We start from the raw sequence: 21,205 nt of genomic DNA, 5'->3' as shown, positions 1-21,205 counted from the left end.
ATCAGCTTATACATGCAGTCTTCTCAGCTGCCAAGCAGAATCTATAGTTGTTCCTTTCTTATTCCAGACCCCCAAGTATTCCAGTGATGCCTTCCCCACTACGAATAAGTGATGCGCATTGCCCTTCGGATGCAAAGAGCTTTGGGGGATCCACCTAGCTACTCTCAGGCATGTCCAAATTTTCCTGACCCGTAGGGTGTACACAGCTCAGACAGTCCAACTGCAACCTCTAGGTTACATAAGTAAAAAGGTCAAATTTTATTTTGGAAAATTAAAAGGGCAGATCATTTTTTTTTCCTGGTCTCTCTGTCTCTTGATCTCTCTCTGTTACCCCCCTTCTCTCCTCCTCCCTCCCTCCTCCTTCCAAATGCTCTACTGTGTACTCTTGCTTGTTGCTAGTTGAGTGCCTATGTCTGAGTTGGAAGACACAGGAATCTAAGACACCTAGATTGCAGAAGAAGTCAGAGAAAGCAAGCTCCTTCTTTGGAAATGCTCCTTCTGTGATTCCAGGCATGGTGTCCACAGATAAATGGCAGCATTGTGGTGGCAAGAGGGAGAAACAAGACAAAGGGGGTGGTTTTGAGTTTTATCCTGGGTGGCTTATGGTTCCCAGCTGGTCTGATCGATCATTGTTAGAATCTCATCAGCAATTGTTAAATGAAGACCGACAATCAGGCTCCAACCTGGTGCTTTTGAAGTAAGGCACAGGGAGCTTTACTTATTTATTTTTAATTCTCCAGAATATTTGGGTACTCAAGTTTGGGAACTGCTGCAGCTTAGCTTCCTCTCACTCTGGTAAGGGCTGTCAGAATTTTTGGCATGGGGGATAAAAGCCAGGTAATAGCTTCCCTTTCATTTATTTATCAAGCTTCTGTCCCACTCTGGATCAGACCCTATGTTAAGTGCTGGAAATCAAACAGTGAAATGAAAGCAAAGTCCCCGCCTGGAGGATTTTATATTCTAGTAGGGAACACCATATTGCTGCATAGGTCAGGCAGGCAGCACGCCACGGAACTTTAGGATATGCCACTTGCATCATGACCGTCGTGGATTTGTACATGTCTTATGGCAATTTCCAGCAAATGACAGGAAGGGGTCTTGAGAAAGGGGTGCCCTTTAGAATTCACACAGGGATGCCATGTGGCCTAGCTGCCTAAGTAGCAGCTGGGTACAGTGACAATTACAGTAGAAGGTGGTGAGTGCTATGATGACGCATGATGTTCCTGCCAGGAAAAAATGTAGAAGCATTTAACTCACACTAGAGGATCAAGATCCCTTCCTGGAAGAGGAGAGCTAATTTTTGAAAAACAAATAAGACTAAGCCAGGCAATTAAGAATCCAGACGCTGCACTTGGCAGAAGAAATGACATAAACCAAAGTGCAGAGAGTGGACAAGGCAGGAATTCATCTAGGTCACTGAAGTTCAGTGACCCAGTACAAGGTGAGGGCTGATAAGAGATGGGGGAGGAGAGGTTGGCAGACACCACAACACAGGGGCCTTATATGTGCAATGCCCCTAAGGAGCTTGGACTCATTCCTGCAGGCAGTGGGGAGCCATTAATTCTTTTAAAATAATGCCACTCTTCTTGTTTTATACATATGACAGATAAAATCACCCAAAGCCAGTTCATCTGGACAAACACTAACCTTTTGGCATCTTTCCATGTGTGTGCATGCATCCATTGACGGTTTTTAAACAGAAAAGTGACATAATTGGGTCTTCATTTTAGAGGGATTACTGTAGCTCAGTGGTTTTCAACCAAGCGTGATTTTGTCACCCAAAGGACATTTGGCAATGTTTGAAAACATTTTTAGGACAGATGTGGTGGCCGCCTGTAATCTCAGTGCTTTGGGAGGCTGAGGCAGGATGCTCACTTGAGGCCAGGAGTTTGAAATTAGCCTGGTCAACATAGTCAGGCTGCATCTCTACAAAACATTAAAAAATTAGCCAGGCATGGTGGCACACACCTGTAGTCCTAGCTACTTAGGAGGCTGAGGCAGCAGGATTGCTTAAGCCCAGAAGGTCAAGCCTCAGTGAACCGTGATTGTGCCGCTGCACTCCAGCCTGGGCAACAGAGCAAGACCCTATCTCAATAAAAATAAAACATTTTTGTTTTCCACAACTGAAGAGGGGAGGGTGCAATTGGGATCCAGTGTGTAGAGGCCAGGGTTGCTGCTAAACATCCTACAATGCTCACAACAGGTCACCACAACAAAGAAACGTCAACAGTGTGGAGACTGAGACACTTTCTTCTAGCCATATGCAAAGAATAGATTTGAGGGGGCAAAATTAGAGTCAGGGAGACCAATTAGAGATTGCTGAGATAATGGTGGCCTAAACTAAGGTAGAGGCAAGAAGGAAAACAAAAGAATGGGCAGATTTGTACAAGATTTAGAATGTAGGCCAGACGAGGTGGCTCGCATCCATAATCCCAGCACTTTGGGAAGCCGAGGCAGGTGGATCATGAGGTCATGAGTTCATGACTAGTCTGGCCAACATGATGAAACCCCGTCTCTACTAAAAATTAGACAAATTAGCCAGGTGTGGTGGCGGGTGCCTGTAATCCCAGATACTTGGGAGGCTGAGGCAGGAGAATCGCTCTAACCCGGGAGGCAGAGGTTGCAGTGAGCTGAGATCGCACCACTGCACTCCAGCCTGAATGACAGAGCGAGACTCCATCTCAAAAAAAGAATGTAGACTCATGAGAACCTAAGAAATGAATGTGGTGGGTAAGGAAGAGAGAGAAGTAGAGATGAACTGTCCACTCTGACTGAGGAAACTAGGTAGATGATCATGAACAATATGAGGAAGAGCAGATGTGGTACAGATAAGAATGAATACACTCATTAATTTATTCAGCAAAACTGCCTGAAGAATACCATGTGCAGCACTGTGGGACAAAACAGGCCTTGCATTCCCAGGCTGTACTCTTGTGAGGACAACCAGAAGGAAGTAGAGAAACACACAAGAACAATGCTAAGATGGGGAAACTCCATATGCCACGGGAGCACATATGAGGGGTATGTCTTCTAGACAAAGTCCAGGTAGATCTCCTGGAGAAAATGACATTTCTAGTGATTCTTCAAGTACGAGATAGTCAGCCAGGCAAAGAGATGGTAGAAAAGTGTTCTAGGCAAAACAACAAAATGTGCATAGGCTCAGAGGCCTATCTGATTTTCTACAGCAGGCCGGGCTTTCGTCGGCAATGAGGGTGATCGAAACTTTGTTTGTTTTTGTTTTTTGTTTCATTTTGTTTAAATGGTCATACAGAGTTTTCATTTGCTAGCCTTGCTTCAAGAGAAACTGGCCAAATGATGAGGTTGATCATTATCTATTAATAGTTTCATTACAGTCCTGTGTCATTGGGTTATAAGCAAAAATCCCAGGTCAAGCATGGTGGCTCACGACTGTAATCCCAGCACTTTAGGAGATTAAGGCAGGCGGATCAGTTGAGCCCAGGAGTTCAAGAACAGCCTGGCCAACACGGTGAAACTCCATCTCTACAAAAAAAAATAGCCAGTGTGGTAGTACACTCCAGTAGTCCTAGCTACTCAGGAGGCTGAGGTAGGAGGATTGCTAGATCCCAGGAGGTAGAGGCTGCAGTGAGCCATGATCATGCCACTGTACTCCAGCTTGGGCAGCTAGGCAAGACCCTGTCTCAAAAAAAAAAAATTCCCTATGGCAGAACGGATCTCGGAAGGTGAGTTATGAGGCTGGAAAGTATGCAGGAACTAGATCATACAGGGCTTCATGAATGCAGAAAAAAATTTCAACTTTCACCTGAGAGCAAATGGATGTCTGCAGGGAAGTGGCATGATTCAGTTTATATGGATCACTCTGAATAAAGCGTAGAGGATTGGTTGGATTGGGACAAAAACCTGTACACAAAGGACAGTTAAGAGGTTATTACAGCAAAAAAGCCAAAAGATGATAAATGTCTTACTAGGGTAAAGTCAGGGAGATGTTAGAGATGTGGATGGGTTTGAGAGGGATTTCTGAGTTTGAATCAACAGGATTTGTTGATTAGGTGGATAGGAAGGACTGCAATGGAAGGAGGACATAGATTCTATTTTGGACAGGTAGGATCTCAACGGCCTGTGGTTATCCAGATGGAGGTCCTCCTCAGTGGGTAAAGTGTGCCCCACCAACACTTGGGGGGAAATCATCCAGGGTTCCAGTTAGAAAAGGATATTCTTGAGCTCCACCCAACTCTATTGAGAATTTCTGAATGGTGTCTGTAAAGGTGTGGAAATGAGAGAATATTTAATGGAGGTGGAATTAATTTGACAAGTCTAGAGTACAGGTACCTGTGGAAGAGTGGAATGTGAGCAAATGAGACTTGAATGGTACTGGATTATCCAGTAGTGTTTGCCAGATTAAAGAAAAGCCTTATGTCATGTTAAGATTTTGATTTTTAAAATTTTCTTAATTTTTTGTATTTTTAGTAGAGACAGAGTTTCACCATGTTGGCCAGGCTGGTCTCAAACACCTGACCTCAAATGATCTGCCCACCTCAGCTGGGATTACAGGCATGAGCCACTGCACCTGGCCTCATGTTAAGATTTTGGATAATACTTTATTGTAAGATTTTTAGGCAGGGGATTGATAAGATCAAATTTGCGTTTTAGACAGATCTTTCTATTGGTGGTGTGAAGGATGGAGCGGAGTCCAGAAGAGAAATTGTGAAAAAGTTGATGCTCAGGCAGAATGACTGGAGATGGAGAAGTGGGGATATATGTGAAATATCTCAGATACAGCATCAATAGGACTTGTGGGTAAATGCAGAAGATGAGGTAACTTAGTATCCCTTGAAATGACCAATTCCAGGGGGCTTTTACCAGCATAGTTTTAATGATACCACTGTTGCTTTTATTGGCTCTCTAAGTGGAAACTCTTTACATCAGAAACATAAATTAACTTGTGGGAAGGCCTGGGAGTGGGTGCAGAGACTCTGGGCCCCGAAAACTGCTGAGTCCTATACTCTTCCACCCAAGTCCACGGGAGCACACCCAACCATGGCACTCTTAGGCAAGCATGTGTCCTTCCATTCGCTGCACGCCCTCACACTTGGTGGTAGCATCCCAGCTGTGCTCCAGGCACCCTCTGGTCCTTTAGCTGCATCTCCCTCACACCTGCCATTCTCAGAAACCTGCTCCTGCTGCCCTCACTCCAAATCAGAAGGGGTGCCTGGTGAGCTGGTGAGTGTCAGACTGTGGGGAAGCACCGTGAGGGCTATAGCCCAGCAGGATTCCGGAAAGAACCTTCACAGTCTGGCATGTAGTCCTGGCTCCAGGCATATTGGATTACTTGCCAGTCCCCGACCTCCCTTGCGGTGCCCCCATCTCCAAGCTTTTGCTCAGGCTATTCTTTAGCCTCTTGTACCACTTCCACTGCCATCTTCCTATTGCCTTCCCTGTTTGTCCCAGGAAGTGCTTGCTGGCTGGCCCCTCTGCATTTCCCATGCATTTTACTTACACCTCTTCATCGTCGTTATCAAGTCTTGACTTAGGTTTTGGCTCTTTACATATCTGCTGTTTCCTAAAAGCTCTCAGAGAACAGGGTCCCTATCTGAGCCATATTTGTTTCCTCCAAAGATCTCAACATAGTATGTAGAGTGTGGGAGGAAAACAGGCTCAATAAATGACTATGGAAAAGAAGAATAAAAATAAAAGCAGTATTTAACTCCTAGATATTATTAGTAGATCCAGTATTTCAGAGTTATATGGAAAAATCCATAGTTTTCATTTCAATTTCTGCTAAACTCTGAGCTAAACTATAAAATGCATGTGGTTATCTTAAGAATATAAAATTATTTCGTCTCCCAGGTTTTATGTTCAACTTTTATGAACCATGAAGCAGCTAGAAGTTTGAATGGACAACTGTGCCTTGCCACTTTTAACTGATCTGGACCTAGAGACCCAGATTCTTTAAACTCTTGATCCCCATTACTGTTCTGTCAGTGGAGGAAAGGGCCAGATTTCATACAGAGCACTCAGTCATTATGGACTATTAAATCTTTTTTTTTTTGAGACAGAGTTTTGTTCTTTTTGCCCACGCTGGAGTGCAATGGCGCAATCTCAGCTCTCTGCAACCTCCACCTCCTGGCTTCAAGCAATTCTCCTGCCTCAGCCTCCTGTGTAGCTGGGATTACAGGCACCCGCCACTGCACTTGGCTAATTTTGTATTTTTAGTAGAGACAGGGTTTCTCTATGTTGGTCAGGCTGGTCTCGAACTCCTGGCCTCAAGTGATCCACCCACCTTGGCCTCCCAAAATGCTGGATTATAGGCGGGAACCACCACACCTAGACAGTCTATTAAATCTTGAATTCAGACAGAGAACCCCTTGGCATAAAACTATAGATTTAAAAGATTATGCCAGATGCAGTGGCTCATGCCTGTAATCCCAGCACTTTGGGAGACTGAGGTAGGAGGATGACCAGAGCCCAGGAGGTCGAGGCCACAGTGTACTGAGATCACACAACTACACTCCAGCCTGGGTGTTAGAGTGAGATCCTATCTCAAATAAATAAATAAATAATTAAAATTTATCTCAGTTCTGGGCCTAGGTCTTAAATTTGTCACCTTCTCATTGAATTTGAGAAAGCAACACAAATATTAAAAGAATGCTTGTTCACAATGAGAACACCTGGAAGGGGAACATCATACACCGGGGCCTGTCGTGGGGTGGGGGGAGTGGGGGAGGGATAGCGTTAGGAGATATACCAATGTAAATGATGAGTTAATGGGTGCAGCACACCAACATGGCACATGTATACATATGTAACAAACCTGCACGTTGTGCACGTGTACCCTAGAACTTAAAGTATAACAAAAAAAAAGAAAGAAAAAAGAATACTTGTTCACTTCCAAAATGGTTTCCTAGTAAGTCAGGCATCTTTATAGAAGTCAACATCCTAAAGCAATATTCGTTGTTGTGGTGGTGTTTTTTTTCTCTTTTTTAGAAACAAAATTATCTTATGTACTGTTAAATCTGGTCATTACTTAATTGCTCTTTAAAATGAAAATGCAAAGAAACAGAAAATTTGTTTCCCATTAGGAAAAAAAGTCAGCTTGCTGTGCTGGGTAAGAAAGAGGGCTCTGACCAGGTACCATGACTCACACCTGTAATCCCAGCTCTTTGGGAGGTCAAGGCAGGCGGATCACCTGAGGTCAGGAGTTCGAGACCAGCCTGGCCAACATGATAAAACCCCATCTCTACTAAAAATACAAAAATTAGCCAGGCGTGGTGGTGGGCACCTGTAATCCCAGCCACTCGGGAGGCTGAGGCAGGAGAATCACTTGAACCCAGGAGGCGAAGTCTGCAGTGAGCCGAGATTGTGCCACTGCACTCCAGCCTGGGCAACAAAGAGCAAAACTACGTCTCGAAAGAAAGAAAGAAAGAAAGAAAGAAAGAAAGAAAGAAAGAAAGAAAGAAAGAAAGAAAGAAAGGGAAAGAAAGAGGGCTCTGGATCCAAACAGCCTTTGCTCAACTCCTAGCTCAGCAACTAACTGTGTATTCTGACTTCTCTGTACCTCCATCTTCTCATCTGTAAAATGGGAGTAGCCATAATGTCCATCTCAGTAGAGTGAAGTATCTAAATGAATTAACATGCACAAAGATCGAGCCTGACACAGAATAAACAGTGCGACAAACATAGCTATTATATTTTATGTGTTATGTTGTGCTCAAATGCAAATCCACTAATGCGTAATATTTTCTAGGCTACCCGAGAGACAAAGATGTAAAACACTGATTCTAAGCAATCATAGAAAACGGTTTCTATTTTTTTTCAATAATGCACTAATGAAGAAACATCTTGCTATGGTGAATTAGAAATAGATCTTCTCAAGATATCAAAATCTAATGGCAAATGTGCTGTTGATTTTTCCTCCTGGTAAAAGTTAGGCTCTTCTTCAAAGAAATCATTTCAAATTATTTTCACAGATGCGACGGCCACGCAGGACCTCCCGTGCCTGTGAGGGGAGCTGCTGTGGTAAGTAACCAGATAACTACAGGTTACTCTAAGAAATTCAGAATTTATGTCATCCCAGGGTGGCTACCTATTTAAGTAGTATTCCCCTCGGCTCAGTTTTAAATTTATTTTAGAAGCTTGGATTTCTCCTCAAGAGTTCAAATTTTCCAAATTATATTGGCTTCCAGTTGACTTTGGTACTGGAATTCTCCGCCAGGAAGGAGTAAGGCTATCATGTTTCCACTCACGCCATCAGTGGCATCTCTGATATTTTACCACGTGTTGCTCTTGTACAGCCCTGAGGGGCTGGGCAGAGGAAGCGGCCAGAAGAGGAGCCACAGCCACGTTTGCCAGCCAGGATGTGTCTGGACCAGACCCTTTCTGAGTGTGGTTATGATTTGTACTCAAAGAGGAAACCACTCATAGGTGAGATGCAGGAACAAGTTTGCATGAGAGTTGACCCAGCGAGATGCTTCCTTAAAGGCTAAAATTTAAATTTGTCACCATGTTCAGATGCTGACAAGATAAAGAAGCTTAAGAGTTCTGTTTCTGCTTTTTCATGGTCATAACTTTTGGTCTACACATGCCTGTGTCTTCCTGTGTAACTCGTATGGTTTGGAGCTAAAAGAAATGGAGAGTTTTGGAAGGCACCTTTAGGAAGGTTTTGAAAGCGTGCAGGAGGAAAGCAAGTATATTTGTTAGTGGATCAAAGCCTTAGTACTGGGACCTCCCTTTTTCTTTCTCCCTGTCTCTCTTTCTGCTCTCTCTGTCTCCCTCTCTCTTTGCAAAAAGCATGAGGTAAAATTCTGGTAAGGAGGAGTGCATTAAATAGAGGGGTTTTTTTTGTTTTGTTTTTTTTTTTTTTTTGAGACAGTTTCTTACTCTGTCACCCAGGCTGGAGTGCAGTGGTACCTGTAACCTCTACCTCCAGGGTTCAAGCAATTCCCCTGCCTTAGCCTCCCAATTAGCTGGGATTACAGGCCCGCACCACCACGCCCAGCTATATTTTCAGTAGAGACAGGGTTTCACCATATTGGCCAGGCTGGTCTTGAACTCCTGGCCTCAAGTGATCCTCCTGCCTCAACCTCCCAAAGTGCTAGGATTACAGACGTGAGTCACCGTGCCCATCTGGAAACAGAGGTTCTTTACACTCCTTCTTTCTGGATAACACGGATCCCTATTTTTCTCCTGCATATGCCTCAGCCCTAACCATGACACCAGCATTAAAAATTGCTACACTCTAATGTAGAACTTGCTGTCCTCTAGGCACTTGACATAGATCATTTCATTTAATCCCCAGAGAAACTCTATAAAATAGGTACTATTATTCTCCCCCATTTAAAGATGAAGAAATTGAGGTTTAAAGAGTTAAAGATCACACTCGAGGTCACCCTGGTGATAGACTCAGGATTAGAAAGCCTGGGTTTCTGGAACTCCACAGCGGGAAGTCAGTAATGCCAGCAGCTCCTCAGCTCTGATGCCCTGTTTGCACATGGACCCTAGTTGCTCGCCACCTGCAGAGTCTCTGCTTCAACTGAGCAGTGGACTGAAGTGGCGTGACCTCCCCATCCAGCTTTGCTCTCTGAGAGGACAGAGCCCTGCTCCAGGATGCTTCTGTACAGGATGCTTCTGTACTCTTGGTTCTCCTAGGGCAAGTATTCAGATTGACCATCCTCTGCCATTTGAGAGCCATGGGGTCTGAAGCAGAAAAGGCATGTAAAAAGAAAGGCAAATGCCTGGAAGAAGTGGAGCTAATTTGAAGTTTTGGTGATTTGAAAATCCAGTCTAGGGATTAATAGACATCTTACTTTGACAGTCCTGATTCCCACTTGCACGTAACCATTTCACTGCTTGGAGCATGTCAATCTAAAAGGCAAGAGCTAGGCAAATAAGTGAAATGGAACCCAGTGATTGTTGCTCCCATGAATAGCTATTATGAAAAGGAAGAGAGAGGCTGGGAAGAGTGGCTCATGCCTATAATCCCAACACTTTGGGAGGCCAGGGTGGGAGGATTGCTTGAGGCCAGGAGTTTGAGATCAGCTTGGGCAACATAGTGAGACCCTGTCTCTACCAAAAAAAAAAAAAGTTTTTAATTAGCTAGGTGTGGTGGTGCACACTTGTAGTACCAGCTAATCAGGAAGCTGAGGTGGAAGGATCACTTGAGCCCAGGAGTTGGAGGCTGCAGTGAGCTATGATTGCATCACTGTACTACAGCCTGGGCAACAGAGAGAGACCCTGCAGTGAGCTATGATTGCATCACTGTAGTACAGCCTGGGCAACAGAGAGAGACCCTGTGAAAGAAAGAAAGAAAGAAAGAAAGAAAGAAAGAAAGAAAGAAAGAAAGAAAGAAAGAAAGAAAGAAAGAAAGAAAGAAAGAAAGAAAGAAAGAAAGAAAAGAAAGAAAGAAAGAAAGAAAGAAAGAAAGAAAGGAAGGAAGGAAGGAAGGAAGGAAGGAAGGAAGGAAGGAAGGAAGGAAGGGAGAAAATAATGAAAGGAAAAAATAATAACAGTACTATCTCAAAATTTTTTAAGTACTATCTAAAATAAGGCTTCTGCATGACATGTAGATTTCTCTTACTTACTCAAGGAAGTTCTAGCCCCTCAACCCCACAGAGAGCCGGAAATTGACCACTGATGCCATAGCGATTCTCCCCAAGATGTGAGGTGATGAGCATCTCATCACTTGGTTGGCAGCCTGGCAGGAGTGTTACAAGCAGATTCCACCATTTCATGGGAAGTTGTATTATATTATTAGATGATCTTCCACTTAAAAAAGAAGGAAGCTGCTACTTAAACATTTACATAAGCTTAAAAGAAGCAAAAGAAACACAGAAATTTCAGAAAACATAGAAATTTTAGAGCTAGAGAAACACTTAGAGATCATCTAGCCCAGGGTTTCTCTCAACCTCAGCACCACTGACATTTTGGACTCCTGTGTTCTGCAGGATGTTTGGGAGTACATCTGGGCCACTTGACTACTCCTTATCCCTGAACAAACTCTGGCTACTGCCCAGCGATATTGCCAGCTCTGTACCCTTAGGAACATACCTCCAATGTGGCACTTCTTACACCGGGCTCTTTGTCCAGATTGGTGTGAGTTCCTCAGGCAGGGCCTGTGTATTAGTTTGTTTTCATGCTGTTGATAAAGAGATATCCGAGACTGGGTAATTTAAAGAAAAAGGGGCATAATGGACTCACAGTCCCATGTGGCTGGGGAGGCCTCACAGTCATGGCGGAAGGTGAAAGTCACATCTTACATGGTGGCAGACAAGACAGAATGAGAGCCAAGCTAAAGGGGAAGCCCCTTATAAAACCATCAGATCTCGTCAGACTTATTCACTACCACGAGAACAGTATGGGGGAAACCGCCCCTGTGATTCAGTCATCTCCCCCTGGGTCCCTCCCACAACACGTGGGAATTATAGGAACTACAATTCAAGATGAGATTTGGTTGGTGACACAGCCAAACCATATCAGCCTATGTATCCCCACTGCCTGGCACAAACTGAGCACTCAGTAATTGAAAGAAGAAATGAATGAGTGGTTTTAAGCTGCAGCTACATCGGTGGATATGACCTGTGCTGGAAAACAGACACAGAACAAATTCAGGAACACCTTGAAAAATTAATTTGTTGATTTTACCAAGGCATTTGATAATATCAGTGAGTTTAGGCTTCAGCTCTGACAGCTGTTCTACAGGTTTGGCTGCCCTAGGACGTTCTCAGGTACTCTAAGTCTACTTTATGACAGAGGTTTGTTTGTCTAGTCAGGTCAGAATGGCAGACAATATCAGTAGAGTGAATTGGAGTTGTGTAAAAGGCCTCATTTTGTTCAGCCTATTTTATGTACCATGTAACTGAGATCCTGAAAGCCAGCATTTTGCAACTGGCCTCTCATCCTGTGGGATACTTCTCTACCTCATTTGGCTGCCAGCATCAACAAGAGTCCTCCAGGAAATTCTCTGTAACCACAAAAGAATAGTAGCAGCAACAGTAAGGATTATAAAGTGCTAGACATCATTCTAAATGCATCACAGCTATTAATATTAATTCACCTAATTCTTACAGCAACCTTATGCAATGGGTATTGTTACTGTTGCTGTTATTTTCCAAGGTACAAAGAGATTAGATAACTTGCCCAAAGTCGTATAAATATTAATGGGCAGAGCCAGGATTGGAACCTATGTAGAGCTCATGTGCTTAACCACTATGCTGTCCTGCCTCCAACATGCTTTTCTGAATCCTAATATTACAAATCTTCGGTGTCTCAATTTCTGTAATAATATATACTAGTAATCTTATATAATTAGTTTTCTTTATTTTTTGAAATGGAGTCTCACTCTGTCACCCAGGCTGGAGTGCAGTGGCACAATCTTAGCTTGCTGCAACATCTGCCCCCAGGGCTTAAGCGATCCTCCCACCTCAGCCTCCCAAGTAGCTGAGACCATAGACATGTGCCATCAAGACTGCTAAGTTTTTGTATTTTTTGGTAGAGACAGGGTTTCACCATGTTGCCCAGGATGGTCTTGAACTCTGGAGCTCAAGCGATCTGCCCGCCTTGGCCTCCCAAAATGCTGAGATTACAGGCGTGAGCCACCACACCCAGCCTTATATAGTTAGTTTTCTACCTTGGTATATCATAAATCAGTTCATAACTATGTGCAAAGTATCATGCCATATACAATGAAAGGCATGGAATGTCTCAGACAAGGTTCCTTTCTTCAGAGAGTTTACCATCTAACTGAAGATATGTACATTAGTGAAATAACAGTAAAAAAAAAAAACAAAAAAAAAAAACCAAACATAATGGAAAGAAGAGGGCTTGGGATCAGATTATATGAGTATGAGTAGCCAGTGCCACCATATAGATTATTAATGTAACTTCAGTAAGGCACTTACATGAGATACAGTTTCCTCATCTGAAAAAATGGGAACGATAATTCCTAGTTAATTCATAAATTTGTTATAAGGGTTCAGTGAGAGAGGACAGTTTTAAGTATATTAAAAATAAATGAGTAATTTTGTTCAAATACAAGAAAGTTGGAGGCTGGGCTTGGTGGCTCATGCCTGTAATCCCAGCACTTTAGGATGCCAAGGTGAGAGTGGGTTGCTTGAGCCCAGGAATTTGAGACCAGCCTGGGCAACACAGCAACCCCATTTCTACAAAAAAATTAAAAAATTAGTCAGGCGTGGTGGCACACGTCTGTAGCCCCAGCTACTCAAGAGGCTGAAGTGGGAGGATTGCTTGAGTAGGGAGTTCGGGGTTACAGTGAGCTGTGATTGCACCACTGCACTCCACCCTGGGTGATGGAGCAAGTCCCTGTCTAAAAAAAAAAAAAAAAAAAAATTGGAAAGGATTTTGACACAGTTGTGCTACAAAGAGGTGTTTGAACCTCCTCGTCCTCTAGGCCAGGGATGGGAAATAGGCTTCACCTTTTATGACAACTCCAAAGCATGGAGCATTATTTTGAGGGGGCTTCTGAGTCCAAAACTGAGCCCTGAGGAGGATCAGTCAGTGTCTGCTCTGGACCCTGGAGAGATTTACTTCTCTTCTAGGTCATAAGAAACTTCAGGAGCCTCCCAGCAGCTCTATGGTCTGTGTTTGGCTTCAGAGAATGCGAGAATGCCTGCTACAGGGATGTAATGCACTAATAAGCCAAGAGCTGCAAAACTTGATCATGAGTAGAATGAGATATTTCAGCATTGGCTCTGGAATCTGACAGACTGGAAATGAACCTCCTCCCCCCACCAGTGTGACCAAAGGCAAATGACCTGACCTCTTGAAACCTGTTTTCTCAAAGTAGGGATAATAAGAATACCAACTCCACAGGGTAGTTAAAACTAAATGAACTGAAGTAACTCACATAAAGCCCTTAACGCATTGCCTAGAATAACCAATGTTTAGTTGCTGCTGCTAACAACAATAATAATATCTCACACATAGCTTAAATAAAAATTAGGAGTCTATAGGGTAGTGATAGTTTTCAATCTTTATGTCTGATACCTACTATTGACTAACAGTTCCTTTTTTTCTTTTTAAATCACTAACATCACCCTTGCAGAGTTACAGTTGAGTGTAAATGAAACCTCAGTATTTTCTCTTGTTAGCTGTATAATTTACATCTCTGTGTGTTGAAAGCATCCTGAACATGTTGTTTGAGTAGGGTAGGTCTTGAAGTAGAGGGTCTGGGCGAAATAAAACCAGAGGAAATTACACTCAGGGTCTCTAGAAGGTAGTAATTCTTCCCAGTCTAGAGAGGGTCATCTCTTCACATGACCCCTCAGTTCATGTACTTTTCATTTCACTGTAAATTATCATTACAAAGGCATGTGATCCTGGGGGCCACAAGGAATGTACTGGTCTACATACACAGAGAAAAGATTGTTTGGGTGTTAAATGGTCAAGAATGCCTGCTGTTCTCTTAGTCAGATATATCTACTTTGCACCAGCTACCAAAATTGAAGATTTGAGAAGAATGGATTTATAAGATCTGTAACAAATTGTTATTGTCACTAACAACAATTATTGATGTAGGGTAACCTCTGAGTTGGACAGACAAAAGGGAACAATTTGATGTAGGGTAAAAAGAATTAACTTTAACCGATCTGATTTCTCAAATGATTAGTTTGAGGTTTTATTACCTCCAATCAGTATCCCATTATAATTGTGTTTTGCTTTTAACATTTGTTTATGTTAGTATGCTAAATCATATTCAATGACCAATAAGTTATCATGGGAGCACTCCTTTCTTATTAATAAATCTCCTTTGTGAGTAGTCAACCGTGGCTTGCTCATAGAACTGAAAACCATAGGTCAATGAAATTTGGGCAGGTTTCTGTAGGAAATAACCGACCTAGACCTTGAGAAAGAAAACAAGCAGGAGTGAAGATACAAGGTCGTGAGGAACATAGGGGTTAAGAGAACCGGCGCCGTGGAATCGGACAGACCTGTTATGGAGAAATTAAGAAGTTGGAGCTTTGGAAAGGGTCGGCGTGTGGTCTTAGGCTTGAAAGATGAGATGAAATGTAGTGGTGAAGGTCAAATAGAAAGGGAAATTTTGAGGTGGGGGAGAGGGATTCAAGAGGCAAGGACTGGGTAGCAGAGTGAGCTGAAAATAAAGACTGTAAAGGGAAGTGGGTGAGTGTAGGATGAGTTAAAGTGCAGTAATGAGTGACAGAGCCAGTTTGACAAAAGAAATGCAAATGGAGTTTTGGCACAAGAAAGTGAAGGCTTGGGAGTGGATAATGTTCGCAAGGTTATGAAGACAAAAGCTTGAAAGTAGGGCAGTGATTAGATTTTATGAAATTAAGATGAACATTTGTTAGTAAAAATAATAATAGCTGGGCGAAGTGGCTTACGCCTGTAATCCCAGCACTTTGCAGGGCTGAGGCAGGAGGACTGCCTGAGGTCAGGAGTTCAAGACCAGTCTGGCCAATATGGTGAAACCCCATCTCTACTAAAAATACAAAAAAATTAGCCAGGTGTGGTGGCATGCACCTGTAATCCAGCTACTTGGAAGGCTGAGGCAGGGGAATTGCTTGAACCAGGGAGGTGGAGGTTGCAGTGAGCCGAGATCGCACCACTGCACTCCAACCTGGGCGACAGAGCGAGACTCCACCTCAAAAAAAAAAAATAAAATAAATAATAATAATAATAATAATAATAATAAAGGAAAACAAATTTAGTTCTATATCATTCTCCTAAATCCTTTCATTGAAAACTAGCAATAGGTTTTTTTTAAAGCCATTTATTATTTATACAGTCATACTCTTGAGTGCCTTTGTTTCAGAACTACCAAATCAGCTCCTTATGGCCGTCTGAGGGATTCTACCATTCTAGATCAGCAGTCCACAATCTTTTTGGCACCAGTGACCCACTTCATGGAAAACAACTTTTCCACGGAAGGGGCTGGTGGATGGTTTGGGAATGAAACTTCCACTTCTGATCATCAGGCATTAGATTCTCATAAGGAGAGCACAACCTACATCCTTCGCATGCGCAGTTCACAGCAGGGTTCGCCCTCCTGTGAGAATCTAAGGCCTAATCCCAGGGCTAAGCTGACTGGAAGTGGAGCTCAGGAGATAATACTTGCCCCTTACCCAACACTGTGCGGCCTGATTCCTAACAGGCCACAGATCAGTGCCAGTCTGGGCCCAGGGGTCAGGGACCCCTATTCTAGATGACCTCTAATGGAAACACATTTTTCCCCCTAAATCCTCAGGTTCACAATTTATTTTTATTTTTATTTTTTATTTATTTTATTTTATTTCATATATTTTTTTGAGACAGAGTCTCCCTCTATCTCCCAGCCTGGAGTGCAGTGGGTGTCATCTTAGCTCACTACAACCTCTACCTGCCTGGTTCAAGCGATTCTCCTGCCTCAGCCTCCCAGGTAGCTGGGATTACAGGCATCTGCCACCATGTCCAGCTAATTTTTGTATTTTTGTTTTCTTGTGGGTTTTCTTTGTTTGTTTGTTTTGAGATAGAGTCTTGCTCTGTTGCCCAGGCTGGTGTGCAGTGGCGTGATTTTAGCTCACTACAACTTCTGCCTTCCAAGTTCAAGTGATTCTCCTGGCCCAGCTTCCGGAGTAGCTGGGATTACAGGCACTCGCCACCACATCCAGCTAATTTTTGTATTTTTAGTAGAGACAGGGGTTTCACCATGTTGGCCAGGCTGGTTTTGAACTCCTGGCCTTGAGTGATCTGCCCACCTTGGCCTCTCAAAGTGCTGGGATTACAGGCATGAGCCACTGCACGCAGCCAACTTCACAAATCTTAAGGTCCACTAAGAGTTCTAGCTAACAGAGTCTTGAAAAAATACGTACATCGTTAGGAATTCCAAAATCCAGCCATTGGAGCCATGGAGACAGCACTCCAAACTCAAGAGGGGTCAATTTCTTTCCTTTCTGCAAGGAACCCCCACTAAGATCTGTGTAATGCTATTACCGCACCCCACCACTTACCCAAAGTTAGCCTTTGGTTGGAAGGTTTCCTTAGTATTGTTCCTTCCGTGGTCGCCAGGAAGATGTTACCAGAAAAAGGTCTGGATCCAGATCCCCAAGAGAGGGTTCTTGGATCTCGCACAAGAAAGAATTCAGGGCGAGTCTGTAAAGTGAAAGCAAGTTTATTAAGACAGTAAAGGAATAAAAGAATGGCTATTTCATAGACAGAGCAGCCCCGAGGGCTGCTGGTTGCCCATTTTTATGATTATTTCTTGATGATATTATGCTAAACAAGGGGTGGCTTATTCATGCCTCCCCTTTTTAGCCCATATAGGGTAACTTCCTGATGTTGCCATGGCATTTGAAACTGTCATGGCGCTGGTGGGAGTATAGCAGTGAGGACAACAGGAGAGGTCACTCTTGTCACCATCTTGGTATTTGGTGGGTTTTAGCCGGCTTCTTTGGTGCAACCTGTTTTATCAACAAGATCTTTATGACCTGTACCTTGTGCCGACCTCCAATCTCATCCTGTGACTTAGAATGCCTTAACTGGCTGGGAATGCAGCCCAGTGGGTCTCAACCTTATTTTACCCAGCCCCTATTCGAAATGGAGTTGCCCTGATTCAAACACCTCTGACAGTGCCGTGTAAGTTTGTAGGAAACTTTGGCAGAGAGAGGCTCAGTACCTTGCCTGAAGTCTCATCATTGAAAGAATTAATGTAGGTATAGAGAAGTTGCAGGTCAGTTACAAATGGCAAAAACAACACATTGTAAATTGAGAAATAAATATTAGAAAAATGGATTTGTAGTCCTTAGACTAATATTTTTAAGCTTGGGACAGTTTTGTGGGAGCATGTGAGTATTTTGACTGGTGAAGGCTCAGAAATAATATTGTGTTCTCTACTTTAAAATTAGCAGGCAAAAATATACAGTTCACCTCTGGAAAATCAACTAGTTGACAGTGCATTTGTCCCAAAGCCAGCAGTCATGAGGGAGGAGAGTGGCATGCCTCCACCGTGGGACGCTTCACTGCTGGAGAATGAGTTTTTCCAAGGTAAGTTAATGCATTAAATTGCCTTTACAACTACTGGTACTAAAGGAAGTAAACAATAACTAGTTTGTATTAAACTACTCAAAACTTATCAAACGCTGTACTTTAATTTTTACGTCCTCATGTTTAGCTTATTTGAAGAGGATGCTGACATGTTATTAACACAAGTATTAAGAACTTATGATTAAATATAATCTAAGCAAATATTCTCAAATCAAGGACTGATAAATATATGGAGTAGTAATGTTTAATATTTAACCTCAGGGGTCAGGAGTTCGAGACCCCATCTCTACTGAAATTAATACAAAAATTAGCTAGGCATGGTGGTACGCACCTGTAATCTCAGCTACTCGGGAGGCTGAGGCAGGAGAATTGCTTGAACCTGGGAGGCAGAAGTTGCAGTGAGCCGAGATCGTGCCACTGCATTCCAGCCTGGATGAGAGAGCAAGACTCCATCTTGGAAAAAAAAAAAAAATTAACCTCAGGTAAAAAGGAAATACATCTTTAGGAAATATATCTACGAAGTTTGCTGTTTAATAGACTTTTATTGTTCCAGATTAGGACCAAAATGCACTGTGATAAAATCTAATTCATTAGACAATTAACCTTTTATGATGATAAAAACTGAAACAGGTTCCAAAAGCAGTGGCATTCCAAATGCACCTGTATCTTATCACTATATGTCATAGTTCACTTTTACAAAGGTTATTCTGTATAAGCCCGGCCATTTGAAAAGTTAACTCTGAAGTCGCCACCAGCTTCACCTTGAGGAACTACATTTAGTTTGCAAAGGCAATACCATCGCCTGGCCCCTATCGTGTGGTACAGCAGTCAGGAAGAGACAGTCAGCTGGACAGTCAACATAGGGGCTTTCTTCAGTAAGATGCTTTCTGGCAGAGAACAGAGGAAAATCTTTGTTCCAAAAGAAGGTTTTGTTGGAAGAGGAGAGCTACTGTTTATGGAATGAAAAAATAATGAAAAAAGTAATAATAATGTGGCCTTTCTGAAAATAATGTAGAGAAGCAGAACGGGAATTGTTCTGATGTCAGTGATGTCAGGAGTGGTGAGTAAACAGCATTGTTAATCTGGGATTCTAAGTGGCTTTAATTTAAAATCCTGTCGTGGGAATGTTAAGAGTGGTTACCTTTAAGTAGAATTCCTGGCGATTTATCTATATTGTTATACTTTTCTGTTGTAAATACATTCTGCTCTTGTAGTCAGCCAAGACTTTAAAGGGAAAGAAAAACATAAACAGCTTGAAAGGGAGAATGGATATCAAAGAGATTTTCATTATAATTTGTTTTAAAGATAGATTTTTATTCATTATGCAGTTTTGTTTTGTTTTGCTTTGCTTTGTTTTGTTTTGTTTTTTGCCCCACCTTATACCTCAGCGTTGCTTATTTTATTGTGGCTATAGGGAACAAATTACTTCAGGTCCTAGGAATAAATAAATATTTTTCACTAAAACATTGACAGATCATTCCCTAAAGAATTCCTTAATTACATATCCTTAATGCTCAAGATCAGTTTTTCTGTTGGTTGTACAAACTTAATAACACCAACTTGCAAATAAAATAGGATAGGGAAAAATCCAGAACAGATTTTTTAAAATCCCTTTAGCATCTGCCCTAACATAATTGGCATGTTGTGTGTACATTTCACCTATGTGTTCTCAGACACTTACATTTTCTGTCATTATACAGTCGAAATAAAATTTGTAATTTCTGCGTATTTATTGAACATGAATATAGTAAACTATATCTATTATAGACTGGGTCTTAGAGAGTCTACAAACCTCAAAAGATTATGATTCTGTTCAAAGTCTAATGGGTTTTTATTGAGGAAAACATGTCAAGTACAATTAAATTAGTACAATTCAAAGAAAAGCCAACTGTGTCACCAAAAGGTAACACAGGCTTGTCTGAGATCACAGAGGCTGTGGTCCTAGGGAGCAAGAGCCCTGGGTCTGGGCTTGGTCTAGGTCTTCAGTTATCATAAGGAGGCCACTGGGCACTGACTTTGACATCACCCCCGACTTTGCTCCTGAGAGAAAAGTAATCATTATTTGACAACAGCAGCTTCACATCTTTGTAAAATTATGAGCTCATCTCATAGTAAAATCATCTGTATGGTTCATAAAGAGCAAAATATGAAAAGTGAGGATTTTTTTTCTGGTTTTTTTTTTTTTTTTTTTTGAGACAGAGTCTCGCTCTGTCGCCCAGGCTAGAGTTCAGTGGCACCATCTCGGCTCACTGCAAGCTCTGCCTCCCAGGTTCACACCATTCTCCTGCCTCAGCAGGAGAATTCTCAGCCTCCTGAGTAGCTGGAACTACAGGTGCCCGCCACCACGCCCGGCTAATTTTTTGTATTTTTAGTAGAGATGGGGTTTCACCATGTTAGCCAGGATGGTCTCGATCTCCTGACCTCGTGATCCACCCGCCTCGGCCTCTGGAATTACAGGCGTCAGCCACTGTGCCCGGCTGAAAAGTGAGGTTTTATGGCACAGAGGTTGCATTGCACAGTGGTCATATGCATGGACACAGAGGTTGCATTGCACAGTGGTTGAATGCATGGACTCAGGAAACAGACGGTCTGGGTTCAAATCCCAGCGCTGTGTGATCTTAGGAATTTGCTTAATCTCTTCTTGCTTCAGTTTCCTCATTATAGAATAATAATGGTAGTAGGACCAACCTTCTAAGGTGGTGTAAGGATTTAATGAATTAATATATTAAGTGTTTAGGACTGCCTGACACACAGAAAGTGCTGTTTTATAGGAGTGTTAATGGGTATTAATTTTTCCAGAAAAAAAAAAATCTACCATTGGCATATCATTTAATAATATTATCTGGCACTTTTAATTAAATATATTGCTCAAATCCCCCATCCACCTAAGTATGTTCATAAATTAGGTGCTAAGCTTTTGGTGGTAATACTGTTTTCGTAACAGTACAACCTAGAAATCATATGCTACTTGCAGAGGCTCATTTCTATTATGATCCCAGGAGGTATCACAGCTGGAAATATTGTAGCAACCTAGTGACATGAAAGAAACGAAAAGACAAGGCTTAACAACACTAACAATTGTCTAGTTATTCAATGTCTGCATTATTAGTTCCCTTTTATTACTAGCCCATATCTTAGAAAAACTCAGTACGCTTTAGATGCACTAAAAAAAACCACGATTAAAATTCATTGTTAGAAGAATATAGTTCTATTTCCTTAGGGTGTTATGGAAGGT

General features: G+C 42.4%; 1 protein-coding gene across 1 annotated transcript in view; it reads left to right on the top strand.

Annotated features, from left to right (window-relative positions):
* Positions 1 to 21,205, top strand: part of EXPH5 (exophilin 5) — a 92,021-nt gene that overhangs the window by 64,372 nt on the left and 6,444 nt on the right. Inside the window, exons 4-5 of the mRNA XM_026451982.1 lie at positions 7,947 to 7,995; positions 17,832 to 17,970. Of these exons, the coding sequence (XP_026307767.1) occupies positions 7,947 to 7,995; positions 17,832 to 17,970 (188 nt within the window). The remainder of the gene's footprint in view (positions 1 to 7,946; positions 7,996 to 17,831; positions 17,971 to 21,205) is intronic.

The sequence above is a fragment of the Piliocolobus tephrosceles genome, chromosome 13, assembly GCF_002776525.5.
Source record: "Piliocolobus tephrosceles isolate RC106 chromosome 13, ASM277652v3, whole genome shotgun sequence".
NCBI lineage: Eukaryota > Metazoa > Chordata > Mammalia > Primates > Cercopithecidae > Piliocolobus > Piliocolobus tephrosceles.
The sequence above is the reverse complement of the archived record's forward strand: the minus strand, read 5'-3'. Positions and strand labels throughout refer to the sequence as shown.